This window comes from Salmo trutta, chromosome 32 (assembly GCF_901001165.1).
Source record: "Salmo trutta chromosome 32, fSalTru1.1, whole genome shotgun sequence".
Classification (NCBI taxonomy): domain Eukaryota; kingdom Metazoa; phylum Chordata; class Actinopteri; order Salmoniformes; family Salmonidae; genus Salmo; species Salmo trutta.
This window is the reverse complement of record NC_042988.1, coordinates 1,698,590-1,722,275: the sequence shown is the minus strand read 5'-3', so window position 1 is coordinate 1,722,275 and position 23,686 is coordinate 1,698,590. Positions and strand designations below refer to the sequence as shown.

General features: G+C 40.2%; 1 protein-coding gene across 1 annotated transcript; it reads left to right on the top strand.

Moving 5' to 3' along the window:
• The first annotated feature begins 41 nt into the window (after positions 1 to 41).
• On the top strand, positions 42 to 22,216 carry jpt2 (Jupiter microtubule associated homolog 2). The gene is made up of 5 exons (XM_029727013.1): positions 42 to 206; positions 10,940 to 11,088; positions 17,760 to 17,905; positions 18,014 to 18,062; positions 18,307 to 22,216. The coding sequence occupies exons 1-5, from the start codon at positions 151 to 153 to the stop codon at positions 18,549 to 18,551; spliced, it is 645 nt and encodes a 214-aa protein (XP_029582873.1). The 5' UTR covers positions 42 to 150; the 3' UTR covers positions 18,552 to 22,216.
• The last annotated feature ends 1,470 nt before the right edge of the window (positions 22,217 to 23,686 follow it).

Below are 23,686 nucleotides of genomic sequence, written 5' to 3'. Positions count from 1 at the left end.
TGAGGCTCTTCCCATTGCTGGCTCATCCTATCGAGTGGGAGGGGGCTTTGCCCGGTTTCTGAAAGGCACCACGCACCCAACAAAACTTTTTTTTTTTTAAATTGAGCTAGCTACGACATCAATCTCCCCCACACGAAGACAGCCATCACAATGACTTCGACGAACATGTTTTCAGGACTCGATAATGGCGCAAAGCCAAGTTCAAGGTAACATGGAATTGCACCCACAGGTTTTATTTGCAGCAGGCAAAATTCAAGCAACTAGCTAACGTTAGCTATGATGTTTTTGAAAACTACCGTATGTTCATTGGCCGCGAGCCCGCAAGCAATGTAGCTTGCTAGATGACACTGATGATAGTAACGTTAACTAGTTATAAGACAAGTTAGTGATGAAATATTCATTTTTGTCAGTAGTTAACTTTTAGTTTGGTACAGGTAGTTAGCTTCTATGGGCTTTGGGCCCGACATAGCAGGGCGGGGTTTTTTTGGGGCTGCGGAAATGGAAGCTCGTGGAATCTTTTTGTTGTTGCATCGTCGCCAGCTAATTAATATGACGCTCATTGTTCTCTGTTGCTTGCATTTTCAAAATGGGTACAGTCACCCACACCCCGTTTACAACATCCTATTTCTAGTTTTTTTTTTTTGGTCTTTCAACTATGGTTGTTTAGCCCCCCCTTCGAACTTTTCAAGAACAGCCAGATAGCTGACTAAATATGTGTTCTGTGACTGAGTTGTGTGATCAGCTACACAGCTAAATGTGACTTTTAAACAGTTTACTTAAGTCAATAGGCCTATGTAGCTTGCAGTCATACTGTGGTACAATTAGTAGATAACTAGATAATTTGTTTTTTTAGGCACACCTAATGTGGCCACAGACACCGTTTGTGGCAAGTCTTAACCCTCCTGTTGTGTTCCGGTCAAATTGGACCGATTTACAAGTTCTCTCTGAAAAATGTAGTTAATTTAATCTGATTAACATAAGGTTCCATGGCGTTGTCCACACGGTGCATCTGAACACACAAAATACATTTAGATGATTATCATTACATTTTTGGTGTTTCATTAAACTTTTGTACACCTGTGGTGTTCCTGGTCAAAAATGAATAGGTTAGACTACAATTCGTGTATAAAATTGAGTTCAGGCACATGCCCATTCATCAGATGGACACACTTCCTCTCCCAGACTCCAACATGCATGTGGGTTTGAGCACACACACACCTCACTCCCCACGGGAACCTTACCCGAATAGAATCTTTACCCCACTGGAACCACACCTGTTGGTTTTCTCACATACAATCGGAACATTGTTTCAATATTATAACTTTTCTTGCAGCTCTGATTATATAAAGCTTTTTTGAGGCCTTGCTCACAATTCATTCTGTGGCAGCACAATGACCAAACGATATACTGTATTTGAGGCTCTTGATCATATCTTTGATCATGACACTGGTGAGGAGGAGAGTGGTTGTTAAACTTTGACACAAAGTAGTCTGTGATAAACAGCACAATATGTTTCATCTGAGTATTTGTTATAGTCAAAATGATCCATACATTATGCTTTTTTTACTCAAAAACGAGTCATATGAGCTCAGGTCAATGAGGCCTAAAGGCCATACATAGCAAATAGAAGTTCAAAACTTTTAATGTTCACAAGAACTTAAGTTGATAAAAGTTTAACACAACATTAGGTGATAATGTATGTATTTTTATGGCTTTATGATCAGCTATAATGGGGCAGTCATTTTGGACTGGGGACACAGAATTATTTAACATGAAACTAACACAGAGGGTTAAATAAGAAGTTGTGCATGCAGCATATTCGAGTCCTAGATTTTGCTATATGCACCTTTTCGTTATGGTACATTCTCTTATTTTTTGTTATTTAATTTTATTTATTGAATATTCTAAACATACAATATACTTGCAGTGAAGCCACTCAATAACTATATCATACCAGCCATCCAACAGATTCCCATTCAGAGTGATACACAGAAGCATCCAGGGTCAATGCCCTGCTCAAGGGCATGTTGACCGATCTACCACCAGGCCAAAAAACGTGAACCCGAACCCTCCAAGATCCCCCCCACAGTTCCCCAATAGCTGTCCCTCAACCATTCGAGGCCCCTCCCACAGTCCCCCCCAGGAAGAAAAAATAAATAAAATACAATTAATTCCATTCCCCACCCGCCAAGAACCCCCCCCAATGCACCAAGAGAATGAACTGAAGGAAAAGACAGAAAACGGCAAACAACAATGAAAAAAATATATATTTTAATTTAAAAGAAAGGACATTAAGGACAACTAAAATCATAACAGCAATGCCAACTGTATATGTTTGTGTGCATGTCTGGCGCTATTACATATGCGTGTTCTTGCACGGCATCAGCCTCAGGCAAACCGGCATTAGTTGTAAAAACACTGCCACTTAGTGTCATTCAAATGCACTTTTTATTATGTTTTATTATTTTTGTGCTTTTATCTTTGACCATCATTCTATCTCTCACACAGCAACTCCACTCCCTCTTGTCTACAATTCCACATACCAACCCTCAGCTTCCCTCAGCCCATCCCATCTATCTCTGCTGGCAGCCCACTTTGGGTTTCTACGCAACACATGTCTTTCACTATGCTGTGATGTTTAACGTACAATCTATCTAATAGAATAGAATGCACAGATTGCGAGTTAAAAATAAGTACTTTTACTAAGAGTATTAGTAATTGACTGACCCAGTCTCTCCAGATCTCCTAACAGTACTATTTCTAGAGTCAATTTTAGATCAATGCTATGCATTTTCAGCCATTCCTGAACCTGAGACCAGAAACAGGCTACCTGAGGGCAATACCAAAATAAATTATATTTTGACTCTGTATCCTCACAACAAAATCTGCAGAGCTTCGATGATTTTATGCCCCAAATATTCAACATTTTGTTGGTGGCAAGAATCCTATATAATAATTTTAGCTGAAAAGCATGAAGTCTTGAATCTTGTATTTTATATATCAACTCATACACCATGTACCATAGAATCGGTACATCAACAATCTCTTCCCAACTATTTTGCAATCTGTATGGCACAGTTGTCAACATCCTGGTCCTCAAATGAAACTGGAATACTTTCCTATTTATGCTATTTTTATTCCTCTGCAAGTTTTGATCCTTTATATTGGGCAGACAGACCAGTTCCCTACCTCCTCCTCGCTGCGACCTGCCTCCATTTTTGGGGCAATGCTGTAATCAATTCGTTGTACTCTTGGATTGAGCAGACCTTTCTGTACAATTCTGATAACTCCATGAAGGACATAACTCTACCATTCCAGTTTACAATATCATTTAAGAACAAAATACCCTTTTCAAACATCTTTCCCATAAATACAGGTATTTTATCAACCAGCACATTTGAGTTCAGCCATAATATTTGTTCTATCTTTTCAGGGGGATGAAATTGAAATTGTAGCCAGCTCTCCAATGCTTGTTTGAAAAAGAGAGGCTTTGAAAAAAGTATAATTTTCAATTAATCGCAAATGAGACATGGCAATCTGCACAAAGGCAAAAAGGCAATTTTTAAACAATGGATGAGCTTTTCTTAGTAATCTACTTGAGAACCATTTAAGGTTCAAATAAAACTTTGGAATGAGTGAAACTTTTAGAGAGCGGTTTAGTGCTTTTATATTTAATAATCTCAACCTACCCTATTCATTATATAGATGGGCACATTTTATTTTGTCTGGTTTAGCGTCCCAGATAAAGCTAAATATTTTTTGCTCATATGATTTGAAAAACGAATCATCAGGAGTAGGCAGCGCCATAAGTAAGTGCTATAAGTAAACTGAGATATCACTAAGGAGTTAATCAGGGCAATATTTCCATAAATAGACAGGTATTTACCTCTCCATGGTAGCAGGATCTTGTCTATTTTACAAGTTTTCTATTGAAATTCATTGTGGAGAGCTTATTTATATATTTTGTGATATGAATACCGAGTATGTCTACTTCACCATCAGCCCATTTTATAGGTAAACTGCAGGGTAATGTGAGAAGTTGTATTTTTTTAAGGATCCAATACATAATATTGTACACATCATAATTAGGTTTTAGTCCAGAGAGTACAGAAAAGTTATCTAGATCTTTAATGAGACATTGCAGGGATCTAGCTTTCGGACTTAATATAAAACTTGAGTCATCAGCATACATGGACACCTTTGTTTTTAAGCCTTGGATTTCTAATCCTCCAATGTTATCGGATCTGATTTTAATAGCTAGCATTTCGATGGCCGTAACGAATAGATATGGTGATAGCGGACACCCTTATTTAACTCCTCTTGACAATTCAAAACACTGAGAAGTAGCTGTTATTTACTATTTTATTTACTATACATTATTTTTTACCCTTTTTATAAGGGAATTACCAAAATTGAAAAAATCCAGTCATTTATAAATACAATCCAGTCTTACTTTATCAAATGCCTTTTCAAAATCCGCTATAAATACCATTCCTGGCTTATGTTTCATGATGTTCTATTATTTCTTGTAGTTGTCATATTATCTCCAATGTATCGTCCATGTAAAAAACCTGTGATCAGGATGAACAATACCTGGTAAAACCCTTTTAATTCTGAGTGCTATGCATTTTGCTAGTATTTTTGCATCCCAACATTGAAGTGTAAGGGGCCTCCAGTTTTTTAGATATACTGGGTCTTTATATTTGCCATCTGGGTGTTGTTTTAATAATAGAGAAATCAGAACTTCCTGCTGAGTAGCTGACAGACTACCTTTTCTATAGGAGTAGTTAAAACAATCTAACAATGGAGCTTTTAGTATATCAAAAAAGACTTGGTATACCTCTACCGGTATGCCATCAAGCCCTGGGGTTTTTCCAGACTGAAAGGATTTAATAGCCTCAAAGTTCTTCCTCTGTAATTTGGCCTTCGCACTGATCTTTCTGTACATTTGTTAATTTTCCATTTTTTATATTATTTGGAAAGAATTCCTTACCATAATCTTCTTTCAGTGGGAAAGGATGAGACAGAAAAGAGAACATCTGCCTAAAATAATTAGCTTCCTCTTTTAAAATATAATTCGGAGAATCATAGATGACTCCGTCTTCAGTAACGAGTTTCTGCAAATTCTTTTTGTTAGCGTTCCTGTATTGGATTCAGGAATAATTTTGTGCATTTTTCTCCATATTCCATCCAGTTTGCTTTATTTTTGTAATAGATTACATTAGATAGTTCTTGAATAAGTTCCTCAAGTTCTTGTTTTTCCTCTTATTTTGTATCTGTAGTATCGTTTTTATTGCTATCTACCTGTGCTATTAGTTCATGGATTTCCCTTGTTAGTCTTGTCTCTTTAGCCAGAAACTGTTTCAATATTATTCAATTGAATGACCCCTGAAGGTATGTTTTAAAAGGTATCCTAAACAATAAGGGGATTTGCTCAACGTATATTATACTGGAAAAATTATAAATGTAATTTGTTTTACACGGAACCCAAACCGGCTGCGTGCGTGCGCTATCGTGCATACATTTATTTATTCCCCCTACACCAAACGCGATCACGACGCACAGGTTAAAATATCAAAACAAACTCTGAACCAATTACATTAATTTGGGGACAGGTCGAAAAGCATTAAACATGTGGCAATTTAGCTAGTTAGCTTGCACTTGCTAGCCAATTTGTCCTATTTAGCTAGCTTGCTGTTGCTAGCTAATTTGTCATGGGATATAAACATTGAGTTGTTATTTTACCTGAAATGCACAAGGTCCTCTACTTTGACAATTAATCCACACATAAAACGGTCAACCAAATCGTTTCTAGTCACCTCTTCTCCTTCCAGGCTTTTTCATCTTGGAACTTATGTGGTGATTGGCATCTACACTTTCATAGTATTACCACGACAACCGGCAAAACAGTTCGTCTTTCAATCACCCACGTAGGTATAACCAATGAGGAGATGGCATGTGGGTACCTGCTTCTATAAACCAAGGAGGAGATGGGAGAGGCAGGACTTGCAGTGTGATCCGTGTCAGAAATAGGACTGACATCTATTTTATATGCAGACGCTCGTTGGTGTGCGCAATAATTGAATAACATGGATTTCTACATTTATTTTCCAACGCTCGCGCACATGACATGTCCGGTCAGCATGTTGGGTAAAAATAAACTTTGATTAAATTTCCAATATCCCCGTCCACGTGGAAAATCTGAGTTATGTGAATGCCAATTAGATGATCTGATCGCATTCTGTCTCCTATTAAAACGTAACCTTTGATGCAAGAGAGAGACAAAAGTAGTCAAGACAACTAGCTTGATTAAGTCTCTTCTGTATATCTCACTAGGTCGCGGTTTTTTAGTCTCCAAATATCCACTATTTCTAATGTGTCCATAATATTTGAGATTTCCTTAAGGGCACGTGATAGTTTGTAGAGTGATAACCTTTACGGTCCATTGAGGTACTTAACACTGTTATAGTCTCCTACCATAATGATTAGATCATTTGTTACCTGTAAGTTCAATAAATTGGTATAAATGTTTTCGAAGAAGTGTGGATCATCCTGATTTGGACCATATAGATTAATGAGCCAAATCTCTTTTTCGTCCACTTTCATATTCAAAAGGATCCACCTTCCTTGCGACTCAATCCTGACTATTTGCACATTCAGATAGACATTTTTGTTAATTAATATCATCACACCCTTTGAGTTCCTTTGTCCATGACAGAAAATTATTTCACCACCCCATTCCTTTTTCCACGCAACTTCATCTAAGGATGTAGTGAGTTTCCTGTAAACAGTATGTTATATTCCTTTTCTTTTAGCCATGTAAAGACTGATCTTTTCTTTTTATCTGCTAAACCATTACAATTATAACTGGCTATAGCTATTTCACCCCTTACCATAACTAGATACTTTTCTGTCTAAATTTACCATAATTAGTGCTTGTAAAGTTACTGCCATCAGAGGTATTATGAAGGTCAAAACTAGAGCTTTCAAATGTCTGATATTTTTAGAATTCAAGAAATAGGTTCTAGCAATATTTGTTTTATTCCCTTGTCTGTTTGCCTGTGAGCCAATGCCACAGATGTTAGAAAATTGAGACAAGATACTATGTGTGTAGCAAATCTGAGTAGGTTGATGTGTATGATATTGAATGTGAAATAGTGAGTGTGTACGATGTCTGTATAAGAGTAAGACTCATGTGATGTCCAAATAAATAATAACTTTGCCAATTTGTATGGTTGCGTGTCCTATGTGTGTAACATGTAGTGCGTATGGCCTTAATATTCATGATGATAATGGTAATCCATATAGTATCGCCATCATAGTTGCCTCATAATTACCTTTAACATGATTGGAAAAACACATCCCAGCATTTCCATAGCAATTGACGTTTCACATGATCATGAAAGAGACCTTGCATTACTCTAGAGACTGCTTCACTGCAATACAAATGTATTCCATACAATGTTATTCCCCAATGCCCCTATTCTGAAATCTTCCCATTGCTTGTTGTGAACATATAAACTTGTAGACAAATACATAAAGAGACAAACAATAAACACATTCAATTATAAAAGTTCTTGACAATAGGGAGAGAGAAGAGGGCGAGATCAGGTGTATGTATAAGTCCGTATATGTAAGCAAGCATGTAATTGAGTACGTGTGTTCATATCCTCTTCATAATGTTCAGATATTTTTACAGTTCCCATACCTTTTTTTTCGTAACCTGAAGTCCCTGTCGAATTTAGTACAGCCACGGTGTTATGGAGCTGTCTCGGAATAGCTGTCCATCTACAAAGAGTTTGTCCACAATGATAAAGGCACGACTACCATCCTTCCTTTGTTGTCTTTGTACCGGATACAGTCTCTTACGACGTTCGTTTATCTCCCTTGGAAATTGGTCATTAAGACCGAATTTGGTCCCTTACTCAGCTTTTGATCAGCTCCTTTTGTTGGTAGTGTTCAAATTTTGCGATGATCGGTCGGGGACCCTTGGTCTTGTAGCTCCAGTCTGTGTACTCGGTGGAAAGCCTTCTTGTTTACGGTCTCGATAGGAAGTTTCAAGGCGGATTGCATGAATTCTCTGATCGCACCCTCTGGATTATTGGATGCGTCCTCAGGAATCCCAGAAAAAAATTGATTTTCACACATGCTACAACTTTGTGTCTAGTAGCGACTCCTTCATCACCCTGTTTTCCCTGAGTAGACAATCCATGTTGGAATCGTGAATTTTTACGTTGGCTGTGAGTGTCTTGGTTTCTCTTTGGACCGTGAGAATTTCACTCTGGCTGAACTCCCTGCTACCTCCTCATACAAATTTGTCAGTGTTGCATGGATTCCAGCCAGAGCACTAGCCTCTACGTCAATGGTAAGTAAATCGTCCGTATCTGTAAATTAATCTGTTTTGAATTTTTTTTTAATTGTTGGGTTAAAGTTATTTTGTGAGGTGGTCGGATCTTTCTATGATGGAGTACGTTGTTCCTCCATAGTGTAAAGCTGTTGGTACTCGTCGATTTCCCTCAGGATCTCCTTAGTGTCCAGATTGGCTCTTTACTGCAACCAGTTGTTTTACGAAAAGAGAACAATGAGTCTTTCCCACGACGACGACAGGTGTCTGTAGTACAGCCAGCTAGCACTCACGGGAAACCACACAAAAAAATGAACAGCCGTAAAGGCAGTCCCAGCCGTAAAGGCTAACCACGTCGTGGAATCCTAAGCAATAAAACTTTAGTTCGGAATAAAATCGAATTTAATGTAAACAACAAACCGAGTGTAGACAGTGGAGGTCGACCGATTTTATGATTTTTCAACACCAATACCGATTATTGGAAGACCCCCCCCCCCCCCCCCCAAAAAAAAAGCCGATACCGATGTAATCGGGCATTTTTTGTTGTTGTAATGACAATTACAACAATACTGAATGAACACTTATTTTAACTTAATATAATACATCAATAAAATCAATTTAGCCTCAAATAAATAATCAAACATGTTTGGTTTAAGTAATGCAAAAACAGAGTTGGAGAAGAATGTAAAAGTGCAATATGTGCCATGTAAGAAAGCTGACATTTAAGTTCCTTGCTCAGAACTTGGGAACATATGAAAGCTGGTGGTTCCTTTTAACATGAGTCTTCAATATTCCCAGGTAAGAAGTTTTAGGTTGTAGTTATTATAGGAATTATAGGACTATTTCTCTCTCTACGATTTGTATTTCATATACCTTTGACTATTGGATGTTCTTATAGGCACTTTAGTATTGCCAGTGTAACAGTATAGCTTCCGTCCCTCTCCTCGCTCCTACCTGGGCTCGAACCAGGAACACATCGACAACAGCCACCCTCGAAGCAGCGTTACCCATGCAGAGCAAGTGACGTTTGAAACGCTATTAGCGCGCACCCCACTAACTAGCTAGCCATTTCACATGGGTTACACCAGCCTAATCTGGGGAGTTGATAGGCTTTGTCATAAACAGCGCAATGCTTGAAGAATTGCGAAGAGCTGCTGGCAAATGCACGAAGGTGCTGTTTGAATGAATGCTTACAAGCCTGCTGGTGCCTACCATCGCTTAGTCAGACTGCTATATCAAATCATAGACTTAATTATAACATAACACACAGAAAAACGAGCCTTTGGTCATTAATATGGTAGAATCCGGAAATTATCACGTTTATTCTTTCAGTGAAATACGGAACCGTTCCGTATTTTATCTAATGGATGGCATCCCTAAGTCTAAATATTGCTGTTACATTGTACAACCTTCAATGTTATGTCATAATTAATTACAGCCTTCGTTAGGAATAAATTGACTTCACACAGTTCGCAATGAGCCAGGCGGCCCAAACTGCTGCATATACCCTGACTGCTTGCACGGAACGCAAGAGAAGTGACACAATTTCCCTAGTTATAAGAAATTCATGTTAGCCGGCAATATTAACTAAATATGCAGGTAAAAAAAATATATACGTATTTATTTTAAAGAAAGGCATTGTTTATGGTTAGGTACATTGGTGCAACGACAGTGCTGTTTTCGCAAATGCACTTGTTAAATCATCACCCGTTTGTCAAAGTAGGCTGTGATTCAATGAGAAATGAACAGGCACCGCATCGATTATATGCAACGCAGGACACGCTAGATAAACTAGTAATAAACCATTTGTAGTTAACTAGTGATTATGTTAAGATTTATTTTTTTATAAGATACGTTTAATGCTAGCTAGCAACTTACCTTGGCTTCTTGCTGCCCTTGCGTAACAGGTAGTCAGCCTGCCAGGCTGGCTCCTCGTGGAGTGCAATGTAAGGCAGGTGGTTAGAGCGTTGGACTAGTAACCGGAAGGTTGTAAAAACGAATCCCTGAGCTGACAAGGTAAAAATCTGTCGTTCTGCCCCTGAACAAGGCAGTTAACCCACCGTTCCTAGGCCGTCATTGAAAATAAGAATGTGTTCTTAACTGACTTGCCTAGCTAAATAAACATTTTTTTAAATCGGCAAATCGGTGTCCACAAATACCGATTGTAATGAAACCGTGAAATCGGCCCTAATTAATCGGCCATTCCGATTAATCGGTCGACCTCTAGTAGACAGTACATTGTCCTGTTGTGCGCTCTGATGTATGATGACGTGTCTGGATCTGAAACGTCTATTAATTTTATAAACACCAGGCACTGACTTCGTTTGTGTATGATGAATGCTGACTGTGGAGTTTGGCCTTCAGGCTGTATAGTTTACATCAGTGGTTCCCAACCAGGGGTACAAGGAAGCCCTCCTGTATTTGGCCTATCCACAGGGGTTTCTTGCGGAGACTCATGAGACCATAGGCCTACTGGTAAAGCACATGAGGGGGTAATCCGGGCAGAGCAAAATCCATTAGGTGGTACAGTAACCAAAAATGGTTGGGAACCACTACTCTACGTGAACCAACATGATTCTGATGTTTTCTTTTCAGAGTCCTGCGTCCCCCCGGAGGTGGCTCCAGCGACCTGTTCGGTGGCTACGAGGAAGAAGCAGCTGCGTCAAGACGGCCCCACAAGATGGCCTCCAACCTTTTCGCCCCACCAGAGCCCCAGGGTGTCATCAGACGAACCAACCCTCCAGGTGAGAAATAGAAGGCCCCTTACTGTGCATACAAATTCCCTTTTCATACTACTGGGGTGAATTGATCCAAGCTGCTTTGCATTTGCCTGGTTATGCTTCCAAACAATGGGTGGCAGTCTGTTCTTTTAGTTCTTAATACAAAATAAAGTTTACACATCCACCATAGATGCTGGAACCATGATAGAAAGGACTATGTGAAAGGAAAATATCAGAGCCAGGAAAGTACAGTTCATGTCAGCACAATAGAGTGGAAAGAGAAGATTCTTCCTTCAAGTTGAGAGGGCCCCTGACTGGGTTCCCTGGTCCTGGAGCTGTCAGAGCTTTTTCAGGTCTATGTGGTGTGAAAACTGCCACTAAGGTGCTACGTTAGCCTTTTTTAGGTTCAGAAAAGGAGACATTGATGAGTGTGAACTTACTCACAATCTCTAACCCCAAAACCTGTTTGGATTGCATTGATGTGTGTGTGTGTGTGTGTGTGTGTGTGTGTGTGTGTGTGTTGAGAAGGGCAACAGGTCATTTCTTATCTGGTCACTTCAGTGTCACAAGACTCAACCAGCCAAATCAAATTGTATTTGTCACATACACATGTTTTCCAGATGTTATTGCGGGTGTAGCAAAATGCTTGTGTTTCTAGCTCCAACAGTGCAGTAATATCTAACCATTCACAACAATGCACACAACCTAAAAGTAAAATACTGGAATTAACCTCTGGGGTATGTGGGACACAATCGCCAACAGCCAGTGAAATAGCAGGGCGCCAAATTCAAAACAACAAATCTCATAATTCAAATTTCTCAAACATACAACTATTATATCCCATTTTAAAGATGCACTTCTCGTTAGTCCAACCACACTGTCCGATTTCAAAAAGGCTTTACGGCGAAAGCATAACATTAGATTATGTTATGACAGCGCCTAGACAAGAAAAACCACAGCCATTTTCCAAGCAAGGAGAGGCGTCACAAAAACCAGAAATACAGCTAAAATTAATCACAAACCTTTGATCTTCATCAGATGGCACTCAGGACTTCATGTTACACAATACATGCATGTTTTGCTCGATAAAGTTCATATTTATATCCAAAAACCCCATTTTACATTGGCGTGTAAACATCAGAAATGTTTTGCCTCCCAAAACTTCCGGGGAATGAGCACATCAATTTACAGAAATACTCATCATAAACGTTGATAAAATATACAACTGTTATTCAAAGAATTATAGATACACTTCTCCTTAACCTCTCTCGGGGAGGTGGGATGCTAGCGTCCCACCCACGGTTAACACTATTCAACAGCCAGTGAAATCAGAGCGCCATATTCAAAACCACAAAATGTCATAATTCAAAGTTCTCAAACAAAGGACTATTTTACACCATTTTAAAGGTACACGTCTCCTTAATGTAACCGCTTTGTCCGATTTCAAAAAGGCTTAATGGCGAAAGCATAAAGTTAGATTATGTTAGGACAGTTCCAACACAAGAAAAAGCACACAGCCATTTTCCTAGCAAGGACAGGCGTCACAAAAACCAGAAAACCAGCTAAAATTATGCACTAACCTTTCACGATCTTCATCAGATGACACTCCTAGGACATCATGTTACACAATACATGCATTTTTTTGTTTGATCAAGTTCATATTTATCCATAAACCCCGTTTTACATTGGCGCATGACGTTCAAAAAATATTTAGCCTCCAATACTGCCGGTGAATCAGGACAACAATTTACAAAAATACTCATCATAAACGTTGATAAAATATTAAACTGTCATTCAAAGAATTATAGATGAACATCTACTTTATGCGAACGCTGTGACAGATTTCAAAAGCTTCAAGAGGAAAGCACACTTTGCAAGAATCTGAGTACTGCGCTCAGAAAAATACACTAGGCAATACAGATACCTGCCATTTTGGAGTCATCTAAAATATTAAATAGCATTAGCAATATATTCCCTTTGATCATCTTCATCAGAAGGCACTTCCAGGAATCCCAGGTCCACAATAAATGTTGCTTTGTTTGATAAAGTCCATTTATGTCCAAATAGCTCCTTGTTGTTAGCGCGTTCAGTTAGCTACTCCAAGTGTTTGAAGCGCGCGGAAAATCTCATGAAAGTATAAAAAAAGTTATATTTATGTTCGTTCAAACATGTCAAATGTTGTAAAGCATCAATATTTAGGGCCTTTATCACTTAGAACTTAAATAATATTCCAACCGGACGATTCCATCGTCTTGAAAAATGTTTTGGAACACGGCTACCACTCACGTGAATGCGCGCCAATGAACTGATGTCCTTACCTGGGTCACCTCCTTCCCTGGGTCACCAACTTCCCCACCTTGTTCGCTCTCTGTTCATCATAGACGCCTCAAACAACTTTCTAAAGACTGTTGACATCTAATGGAAGCCTTAGGAAGTACAAAATGAACCCTAAGTCACTGTTTGATAGGCAATGACTTGAAAGGACTACAAGCACCAGAATTCTCACTTCCTGGTTAGATTTTTCTCAGGTTTTTGCCTGCCATATCTGTTATACAGACATGTTCTGTTATACACAGACATCATTCAAACAGTTTTAGAAACTTTAGTGTTTTCTATCCAAATCTACTAATGATATGCATATTCTAGTTCCTGGTCCCGAGTAGTAGGCAGTTTAATTTGGGTACGTTTTTCATCCGGCCGTGAAAATACTGCCCCCTACCCGAGAGGTTAATGCAACCGCTGTGTCAGATTTCAAAAAAGCTTTACGGCGAAAGCAAATTTGCAATAATCTGAGTACATCGCTCAGACACCAAAAGAAGCCATACAGATACCCGCCATTTTGGAGTCAACAGAAGTCACAAATAGCATTATAAATATTCACTTACCTTTGATCTTCATCGGAATGCACTCCCAGGGATCCCAGTTCCAGAATAAATGTTTGTTTTGTTCGATAAAGTTAATATTTTTCCAAATACTTCCATTTTGTTTGCGTGTTCAGTGGAGTAATCCAAATGCGTAGTTAGTTCAGACAAAGTCAAAAAAAGTTTTATTACAGTTTGTAGAAACGTGTCAAACAATGTATTAGAATCAATCTTTAGGATGATTTTATCATATCTTCCGTAATTTTCCAACCGGACGATTCCTTTATCTTCAGAAATGAAAAGGAACACACCTAACTCTCACGGGAGCACGCGAGATTGAGCTCATGTCATTTTCTCAGTCATCTGACTCCATATGCTCTTATTCTCTCCCCATTCACAGAAGCATGAAACAACATTCTAAAGACTGACATCTAGTGGAAGCCTTAGGAAGTGCAAAATGACCCCATTGACACTGTATTAGATAGGCTTTCATTTGAAAAACTACAACCCTCATTTCCCCACTTCCTGGTTGGATTTTTTTCTCAGGTTTTTGCCTGCCATGAGTTCTGTTATACTCACAGACCTCATTCAAACAGTTTTAGAAACTTCAGAGTGTTTTCTATCCAAATCTACTAATACTATGCATATCCTAGCTTCTGGGCCTGTAACGGGCAGTTTACTTTGGGCACGCATATCCTACTACGGGCACTCTTTTCATCCGGACGTCAACATACTGCCCCCTACCCCGATGAAGTTAAGGAATATATAAATATTAGGATGAGCAATGTCAGTGGCATAGACCAATACAGAGCAATAGAATACAGTATATACATATGAGATGAATAAAGCAAAAATATGTAAATATTATTCAAGTGTCGAGTTTCACATCATTAATTATGGGCCGTCCCACCTGGCCAACATCCGGTGAAATTGCAGAGCCCGAAATTCAAACTACAGAATTATAAATATTTAACTTTCATAAAATCACAAGTGTAATACATCAAAATAAAGTGTAACTTCTTGTTAATCCAGCTGCTGTGTCAGATTTCAAAAAGGCTTTATGGCGAAAGCACACCATGCGATTATCTGAGGACAGCGCCCCGCTTACAAAAGCATTAAAAAAAAAAAAACATTTCAACCAGGCAGGTGCGCCACGAAAGTCAGAAATAGCGCTATAAAAAATGCCTTACCTTTGATCTTCTGTTGGCACTCCAAAAGGTCCCAGATATATCACAAATGATCCTTTTGTTCGATAATTTCCTTTATATCCATAAAAACTCAGTTTAGCTGGCGCGCTTCAGTCAATAATCAAAATGCATACAAAAGGATCCCAAACGTTACTAAACTTTTTCAAACAACGTTTATAATCAAACCTTAGGTACCCTAATGCGTAAATAAACTATACAATTTAAAAGACGGAGAATTGTTATCTTTACTGGAGAAAAATACCAAAGAACGCGCTCTCTACCACGCGCTTGGAAACACTACAGCCAAAATGGGAGCCACCTAGAAAAACTACAATTTCTGCCTCATTTTTCCAAAAACCAGCATGAAACTCTTTCTAAAGACGTCTTTCTAAAGACGCCCTAGGAAATGCAATCTGGGAGGATTTTGCCTTATAATAAAGTGACAGCCATTGAAAAGTGGTAGGCTGAATTTCTTTTTTGGGGGGGGGGGGTTGGTTTGTCCTCGGGGTTTCGCCTGCCATATCAGTTCTGTTATACTCACAGACATAGTTTTAGAAAACTCAAGTTTCTATCCAAATCTACCAATTATATGCATATCCTAGCTTCTGGGCCTGTAACAGGCAGTTTACTTTGGGCACGCTTTTCATCCGGATGTGAAAATACTGCCCCCTACCCAAGAGAGGTTAAAGTAGCCAGTGATTTCAAGTCTATGTATATGGGGCAGCAGCCTCTAATTTGCAGGGTTATGTAACCGGGTGGAAGCTGCCTTGTGATGGTTATTTAAGTCTGATGGCCTTGAGATGGAAGCTGTTTTTCAGTCTCTCGGTCCAAGCTTTGATGCACCTGTACTGACCTCGCCTTCTGGATGATAGCGGGCTGAACAGGCAGTGGCTCGGGTGGTTGTTAACAGTCCTTGATCTTTTTGGCTTTCATGTGACATCAGGTGGTGTAGGTGTCCTGGAGGGCAGGTAGTTCGCCCCCGGTGATGTGTTGGGCAGACCGCTCCACCCTCTGGAGAGCCCTGCGGTTGTGGGTGGTGCAGTTGCTGTACCAGGCTGTGATACAGCCCCACAGAATGCTCTCAATTGTGCATCTGGATAAATTTGAGAGGGTTTTAGGTACCAATCTAAATTTCTTCAGCCTCCTGAGGTTGAAGAGGCACCTTTTTCACCACACTGTTTGTGTGGGTGGACCATTTCAGATTGTCAGTGACGTGTACGCCGAGGAACTTTTCTAGCCTAGTATCAATCAGTGTTAGGCCATTGTCGTTCCATGCGGTGAAATAACTGAGTGCTTAAGAGCCACAGCCCAGCCTATTCGTTGTTGAGTACAGTGTAGGATTACACCCTGGCCAGGGTTTCCGTTAGCCAGTAAATGCTGTCTTTTGGCAAAAAATAAATAAGTGAAAAGCCAATAAATTAAATGGTTGCCAGCCAAATTGTCAGAATAAAAAAAAAATAATCCATTGCAAAACAATATTGATTATCCCTGTTTCTAGTGTTCACACCGAGAGGGGATTCTTTCTCCAAAAGAGAGTATAGATGGCCTCAAGATCACACCTTCTTGAGGACAAAGTAACGATGCTGATGCACATCGCAAGCTGCTCCAAGGAGTTGGACAGTTTTGACTTCCCAACAGCGTCGGCTGACTTTGATCAGGCTAAGTTCCGCCGCAAATGCAAGTAAATTAGATTCAAATGTTGTATTTCAGGCCCGGTCTTAGCAGTTCTGCTGCTGCCCTAGGCAAGATCAACATATAATACATATGCTGTCATATAGTATAAAGATTTGGAATGGATTGATAGACTAGAGTAATGATGTGTATCATGCACAGTTGGCGCATTTAAATGTAGCTTATTCAGTAGCACTTGGAAGCGAAACATCGTTACAGGCTAATTTCTATTCTGTTAAGATGAATTACAATAATCTAAATGTGATTTTGAGTACAGTGGGTGGACGCCCTATTGCGGCACACACTGGATGCATATGGATGTCCTGTAAATTAAAATCACTGCTTCAAAAATATTCCTAACGGAAACCGTGACCGAGATTTTCATTAGTTAAATGACGTTTGGGCCACATGTAATCTAATGACATCACATGACTGGATCAATATGTCTATATTGAGGCCAAGGTTCAGAGATGGTTAAATTAAAATGTTATCATGAGTTTCTATTGTCTCTGCACATTGAGCTTTCAGCCTTTCTGCCTCTGGTAGAATGTTCTAGAAATAATTATGACGGCACTCACCCAGATATTCAAATGTTACTGTGAAATGTATTGCCTCATGTCAGTCCAGGCTGTGCAACAAGCTCTTCACAATAACCATAGCTGTAGCATAGTGAGGGTAGGACTGAGCTTTGTGTGTGTGTGTGGAGGTTTGTGGCCTGGTTAAATTTGGCTGGAGGGGGTATAGTCGTCATGTTGCAAGTAATGGGTCAGATAAGAGGTTTGAGTATTGAAAATTCAATAGAGATGTTAATCACAAAAAAAAGTGGTTGGAGTGTAGAGATTTGACTTGTCCGTCTTTTCCTCAATGCCTTCAATAATGTTCACTTTTTAATGTAAGGTGTAGACAGAGTCATTGCACCAGGTAAAATTCCTGGTGAATGTAAAAAATAATATTTGACTTACTGTCCTTAATGCAGGAGGTAAAAGCAGTGGGATATTTGGTTCTCCAGATGCCCCAGCTGAGCAACGGAGAACCGTACCCTCAGGCTGCAACACCAGCAACATATTCGGGGGGTTAGAGAGCGCCCCTCTCTTGGTCAAAGCCCATTCCAACAAGCCAAAGGTAATCCAGACCACCCTTGTCTCTCCCATTCCAAATTACTAATGGTTATGGATTGCTAATTTACACTACGTGTAGGCTATATTGACATGTTGTCCCTATTATTCCCAGGACAACATTTCTGTGGGTGAAAGTTCCATGCCTATACCCGAGCCCCCAGGTGAGTTTGACACCGATAATGGGTTATGGCTAACACTTTACAGCCCGCTGTCAACCAGGCAGTTACTAGAAATTACTTGTTGACCGAGCTAATAATAATGACCTAATAATTGCAGAGTAATTAATTACACATCGGTTTCTTTAAGATACATTGACACCAAGTCTAATGTACCAGGTAAATCTCACTCGATTTCTCATCTTTTTCTCTCTTATCCCTCTTTCCCTTTTGCCCTCTTTGCTCTCAGCTCCTCTGCCAAAGGAGAGCCTGGCCAAGGAGGTGAAGGAAGAGAACGTTGCCTCCCCTCCCCCCACACCCACCAAAGTTGCAGTGGAGCCTGCACCTGCTCCCTTGGCCAAGAAGCCAGAGCCAGAGGCCTCCCTTAGTGAGCTCTCACTGAAGGACCACGAGCCCCACCTCGGCCCCCGCCCCCGCTCCCACAACAAGGTCCTTAACCCCCCAGGAGGGAAGTCTAGCGTGGTCTTCTACTGAACCAGCTCCTCCATCCCATGTCTATTCATGTATGCATCCCAAAAGGCACTCTATTCCCTATATAAGTAAGTAACCCTTGTCCAAGCCAGAACGGATCTCTTGTTTCTGTAGGGTGAGGCTGCTTGATGTACAAGTACATCCCCTCGACAGGACGCTAGTTTATGGGCCCTGGTCAAAATGTGTGGACTGTATAGGAACAGGGTGCCATTTGGGGCACAACCCATGCCCACTATTATTCTCTTATGTTAATTTTCCCTATTCACTCTGTCCTTCCCTCCCTGTTCATTTTATGTGGCTCTCAAACTGGAAGAAAATTCTCAACAATCATTTTTACAGGCTAAATTCCTGTCCAATCATTCAAAATGGTTAAATTTCCGTTTCATTTCAAGGGTTCTATTTCTTGCTGTAAATGTTTTTTTATTACATGGTTTTGAATGTTGACTACAAAGGCAGGGTGAGTTCATTTAGTCAGTTATACCAAAAACAGAATCACTAGCATCAAGGGTCCAGATGGAAATTCTAAATTCCATTTAGAATTCAGTGTATGACTCAGCAGTGTATTTGTGTCGGCATTGAGACCTCTGTTTGTTGCCCATGCACACGGTTGTCATAGTAAGCCCATAAGTGATCACAATCACTCTTTACTGTCACTTTGTTGACAATAAACGTATCCCTATATCATGTTCCTTCTGTCCTCCATTTCATCCCACGCCTTTTCTCTCTCTAATAATCAAACCTATCTTGAGTCTCTGTCTGGAGCCAGAAACAAACTCTTGTTCATGGCGAAAAAAAAGCAATAAATCGACTAACTAGTGAGTGCAAAGCAAAGAGCTACAGGCAGTACCCATTATGTATTGCCCACCCCTGAAGTTCTTGTTGTTCTTCGGATTAATTCCATTATGATTTTATATATCGCCCATGCAAATGGCCGAATGTATTGTATGTTGTCGTTGTTTCCTGCTCTGTTACCATTGCTTGCTGTTATCAGAGGATGGTGTCCACTCGGAGGCCTCTATGTTTTAAATTAAAACGGCTGCTGTACACAAGTGAACTCTGGAATAGTACATGACTGGGCAAAATACGGGTTGGGACTTGGAGACCCTAAGTCATCCCTAGCCACCCACACACCGCACCACGTTCCAGGCTGCCTACGTAGCAGTTGCGCACCATATCTTACAACGCCTGGATAAGCGTTTTAATGTAAGTAACCAGTATGACTAGTTTCTCGTCAACGTACACACCTTTTTAATTAGGACTTTGGTTCAGCATATATTTAGAGGGTGTTTGCTTCTGGCATAGCTGCATAAACAATATTTGCATTTTCCCACGATGTTTCTATCAAATTGACTTGTTGTGGATAAGACTGTGCGTGATGTCGTACTGCACAACTTATTTTTTATTCAGTAAATGCAAAATAAATGTTTAAGTAGGACCTACTTTACTCGCATAAAAAGGTTGGATGGAAACCTGGTTAGTAACTGCATCAACCGACTAGATGGCGCGGTATTAAATTGATCATTGATTTGTGTAGTGTGGCCAGTTTGCAGGCAGTCTGGAACGCAAATGGTCTCCTGGTGCCATCTTAACCCCTGAGTGTTGGAGTGCCTGGCAGGAAAAGTTCACAGCAGAGGAAAAGCAAAAAGAACCTGTGTATTGCAATAAAACTTATTTTCTGACTGATGTCTTTTGTCTATTTTGCTGTTTTCAGGGCTTAGGTATTGGCTGTGTCAATATATTGATTAAGTCATGGAATTGTGAATCATCACAATTTGCAATTTCAGCATAGTGTTAGTGTACACTAGCAAAGGTTTTGCAGCGAAAAACAAGTTATTGGATAAGTTCAGGTAGTCCCTCTGCATTTTGGCCCATTTTTCTTTCTGGTGTTTAGTGAATACAACCCAGACGACTACGTTGGGAGGGTTCATCCTCTTAGCTTTTTGAAATAGGATATCGGACGCACCCCTTATTGCAGGCGTTGTCAATACTCAATGCAAGAAATGTCATGATTTGAAATTCCATTCACTTGTTCTTTAGTTGATATGTTCAATCAACCTTTAACAACTATAAAATTAAAGTGCTTTATCAATTTACATGTGATCATTTTTTATGCTGTGTTTATGGCTGCTGTATGCTAATTTCCCCCTTTGGTGGTTGCTAAAGTCTAATTTACCCTTGTGTGTAGTGTCAGGGCATGCTTTAATATTCTAAACACAAACTAGGCCTTTATCACTAATATAAACACATGCATTTTTGCACCACACTTAGTGATGCCTTTTGTGTGGCTCTGCTCATGGCCATTGACTTCTGTTGGAGTGAGACGGTTCCTCTCACATGACACAAATGTCTCATGGAGCTACGCCGGCCACCCTCGTGAATAGAGGTAGTCTAATACATCTGCCTAGCCTTAGGAATTTGGGCTGCTTTCTAGATCAATTGAGAGTTTACATCTTATTTCCGTTTACTGTCAGTACCATTGTACGTTTGGCATTATAGCATGACAAGGTGTTGCATGATGGCACAAACAGACAGGTATCCAGGCTAGCCACAAGGAGGATAGTTCCAACTTGGGCCACCAGAGGGTGCTGCTTTCCTTAACTACACTGCTTTTATAAAACCAGGACTTAACGAATGTGGCTGCACAAGTGGAGGAGGAAGGTGAGGACCATCCTTAGTGAATTTAATAAGTGAAACATTAAGTTATCCTTTTTTAAATAAAACTACTAAATATATTCACATGGCACCAAATTATTAAAACACAATTTTTGCAATGGTCTACAATAGCACTCTGCAGGGTAGCTCCATGGCGTAGCTGGAGGACAGCTAGCTTCTGTCCGCTGGGTACATTGACTTCAATACAAAACCTAGGACGCTCTTGGTTCTCGCCCTCTTCCAAAGAAGGACGTCCTCCAACCGATCAGAGCTCTTGCAGTATGAACTGACATGTTGTGGACCCAATCAAAATATAATATAATGAATCTAGTACTAAGCATAATATACAGCTAGTAGTAAGCATAATATACAGATAGCTAGCACTGCAGTGAATAACGTGGTGAGTAGTTGACTCAGAGAAAGAAGAGTTGAACGGTGTAATTTCTTCCAAAATTGAGGAGAGGGAGAGCTAGCTATATATTAAAATTACTTTCACTTAGCCATTGCCAGGTGTTTGAGTATGCTAAACTAGCTATCTAATACTGGAACTCCAAGTCAAGGTAAGCTTTTGGTTCTATTAGTTTATTACCACCGGGGTCCGCAGGTGTAATTGCTAAACTGCTTGCTGATTTGTAGTGGCCTTACTAACACGTTAGTTCTAGTAGCTATGATGACTATGAGGGGAAAATTATGTTGGTTGTGTGTAGCAGTATATTAAGGTTTAGCTTGGAATGGTTTTTTTGGTCTGGTCACAGACAGTCGCATGGTTGAGGTCACCGATAAGGGTGGAAAGCTGTGGATTAGTGAGCAGTGGGGGCTGAGGTCAGGTCACATGAAGGGAGAAGGAACAGTTTATTACCCACATCACCTAACTTCCTGCCTAGCAACAAAGATGTAATGTTTAGCGAAAAGGAGACCACTTAAAGGGGGGTATAAATACTTGTGCTTGTGGGGACATGTCTTTGTCTTATGCAGCTCTGTGACCCAGTGTGTGAATAAACTTGGTTTGAACTTTACTAGTCATGCGTGAGTTTTTACTCTGTTTATTCACTCTAGACCCAAACTGTTAGACCGATATCCCTCCTGCCCTGCCTTTCTAGAGACTTCGAAAGCCAAGTTAACAGATCACCGACCATTTCGAATCCCACTGTACCTTCTCCGCTATGTAATCTGGTTTCCGAGCTGGTCATGGGTGCACCTCAGCCACGCTCAAGGTATTAAACGATATAACCGCCATCTATAAAAGACAGTACTGTGCAGCCGTCTTCATCGACCTGGCCAAGGCTTTCGACTTTGTCAATCACCACATTCTTATCGGCAGACTCAACAGCCTTGGTTTCTCTAATGACTGTCTTGCCTGGTTCACCAACTACTTCTAAGATAGAGATCAGTGTGTCATATCGGAGGGCCTGTTATCTGGACCTCTGGCAGTCTATGGGGGTGCCACAGGGTTCAATTCTCGGGCCAACTCGTTTCTCTGTATATATCAATCATGTCGCTCTTGCTGCTGGTGATTCTCCGATCCACCTCTACGCAGACAACACTATTCTGTATATTTCTGGCCCTTCTTTGGACACTGTGTTAACTAACCTCCAGATGAGCTTCAATGCCATACAACACTCCTTCTGTGGCCTCCAACTGCTCTTAAACGCTAGTAAAACTAAATGCATGCTCTTCAACCGTTCGCTGCCCACGCCCGCCCAGCATCACTACTCTGGGCGGTTCGGAATTAGAATATGTGGACAACTACAAATACCTAGGTGTCTGATTGGACTGTAAACTCTCCTTCTAGACTCACATTAAGCATCTCCAATCCAAAATTAAATCTAGACTTGGCTTCCTATTTCGCAACAAAGCCTCCTTCACTCAGGCTGCTAAACATACCCTTGTAAAACTGACTATCCTACCGATCCTTGAATTCGGCGATGTAATTTACAAAATAGCCTCCAACACTCTGCTCAGCAAATTGGATGCAGTCTATCACAGTTCCATCCCTTTTGCCAACAAAGCCCCATATACTACCCACAACTGCGACCTGTATGCTCTCGTTGGCTGGCCCTCGCTTCATATTCGTCACCAAACCCACTGGCTCCAGGTCATCTATAAGTTATTCCTAGGTAAGGCCCCACCTTATCTCAGCTCACTGGTCACCATCGCAACACCAACCCGTAGCACGTGCTCCAGCAGGTGCAGTTGAAGTCAGAAGTTTATATACACTTAGGTTGGAGTAATTAAAACTCGTTTTTCAACCACTCCACAAATGTCTTGTTCACAAGCTATAGTTTTGGCAAGTCCATTAGAACATCTACTTTGCATGACCGAAGTAATTTTTTCAACAACTGTTTACAGACAGTGAAATAATCTATCACAATTCCAGTGGGTCAGAAGTTTACATACACTAAATTGACTGCCTTTAAACAGCTTGGAAATTTCCAGAAAATGTCATGGCTTTAGAAACTTCTGATAGGCTAATTGACATCATTTGA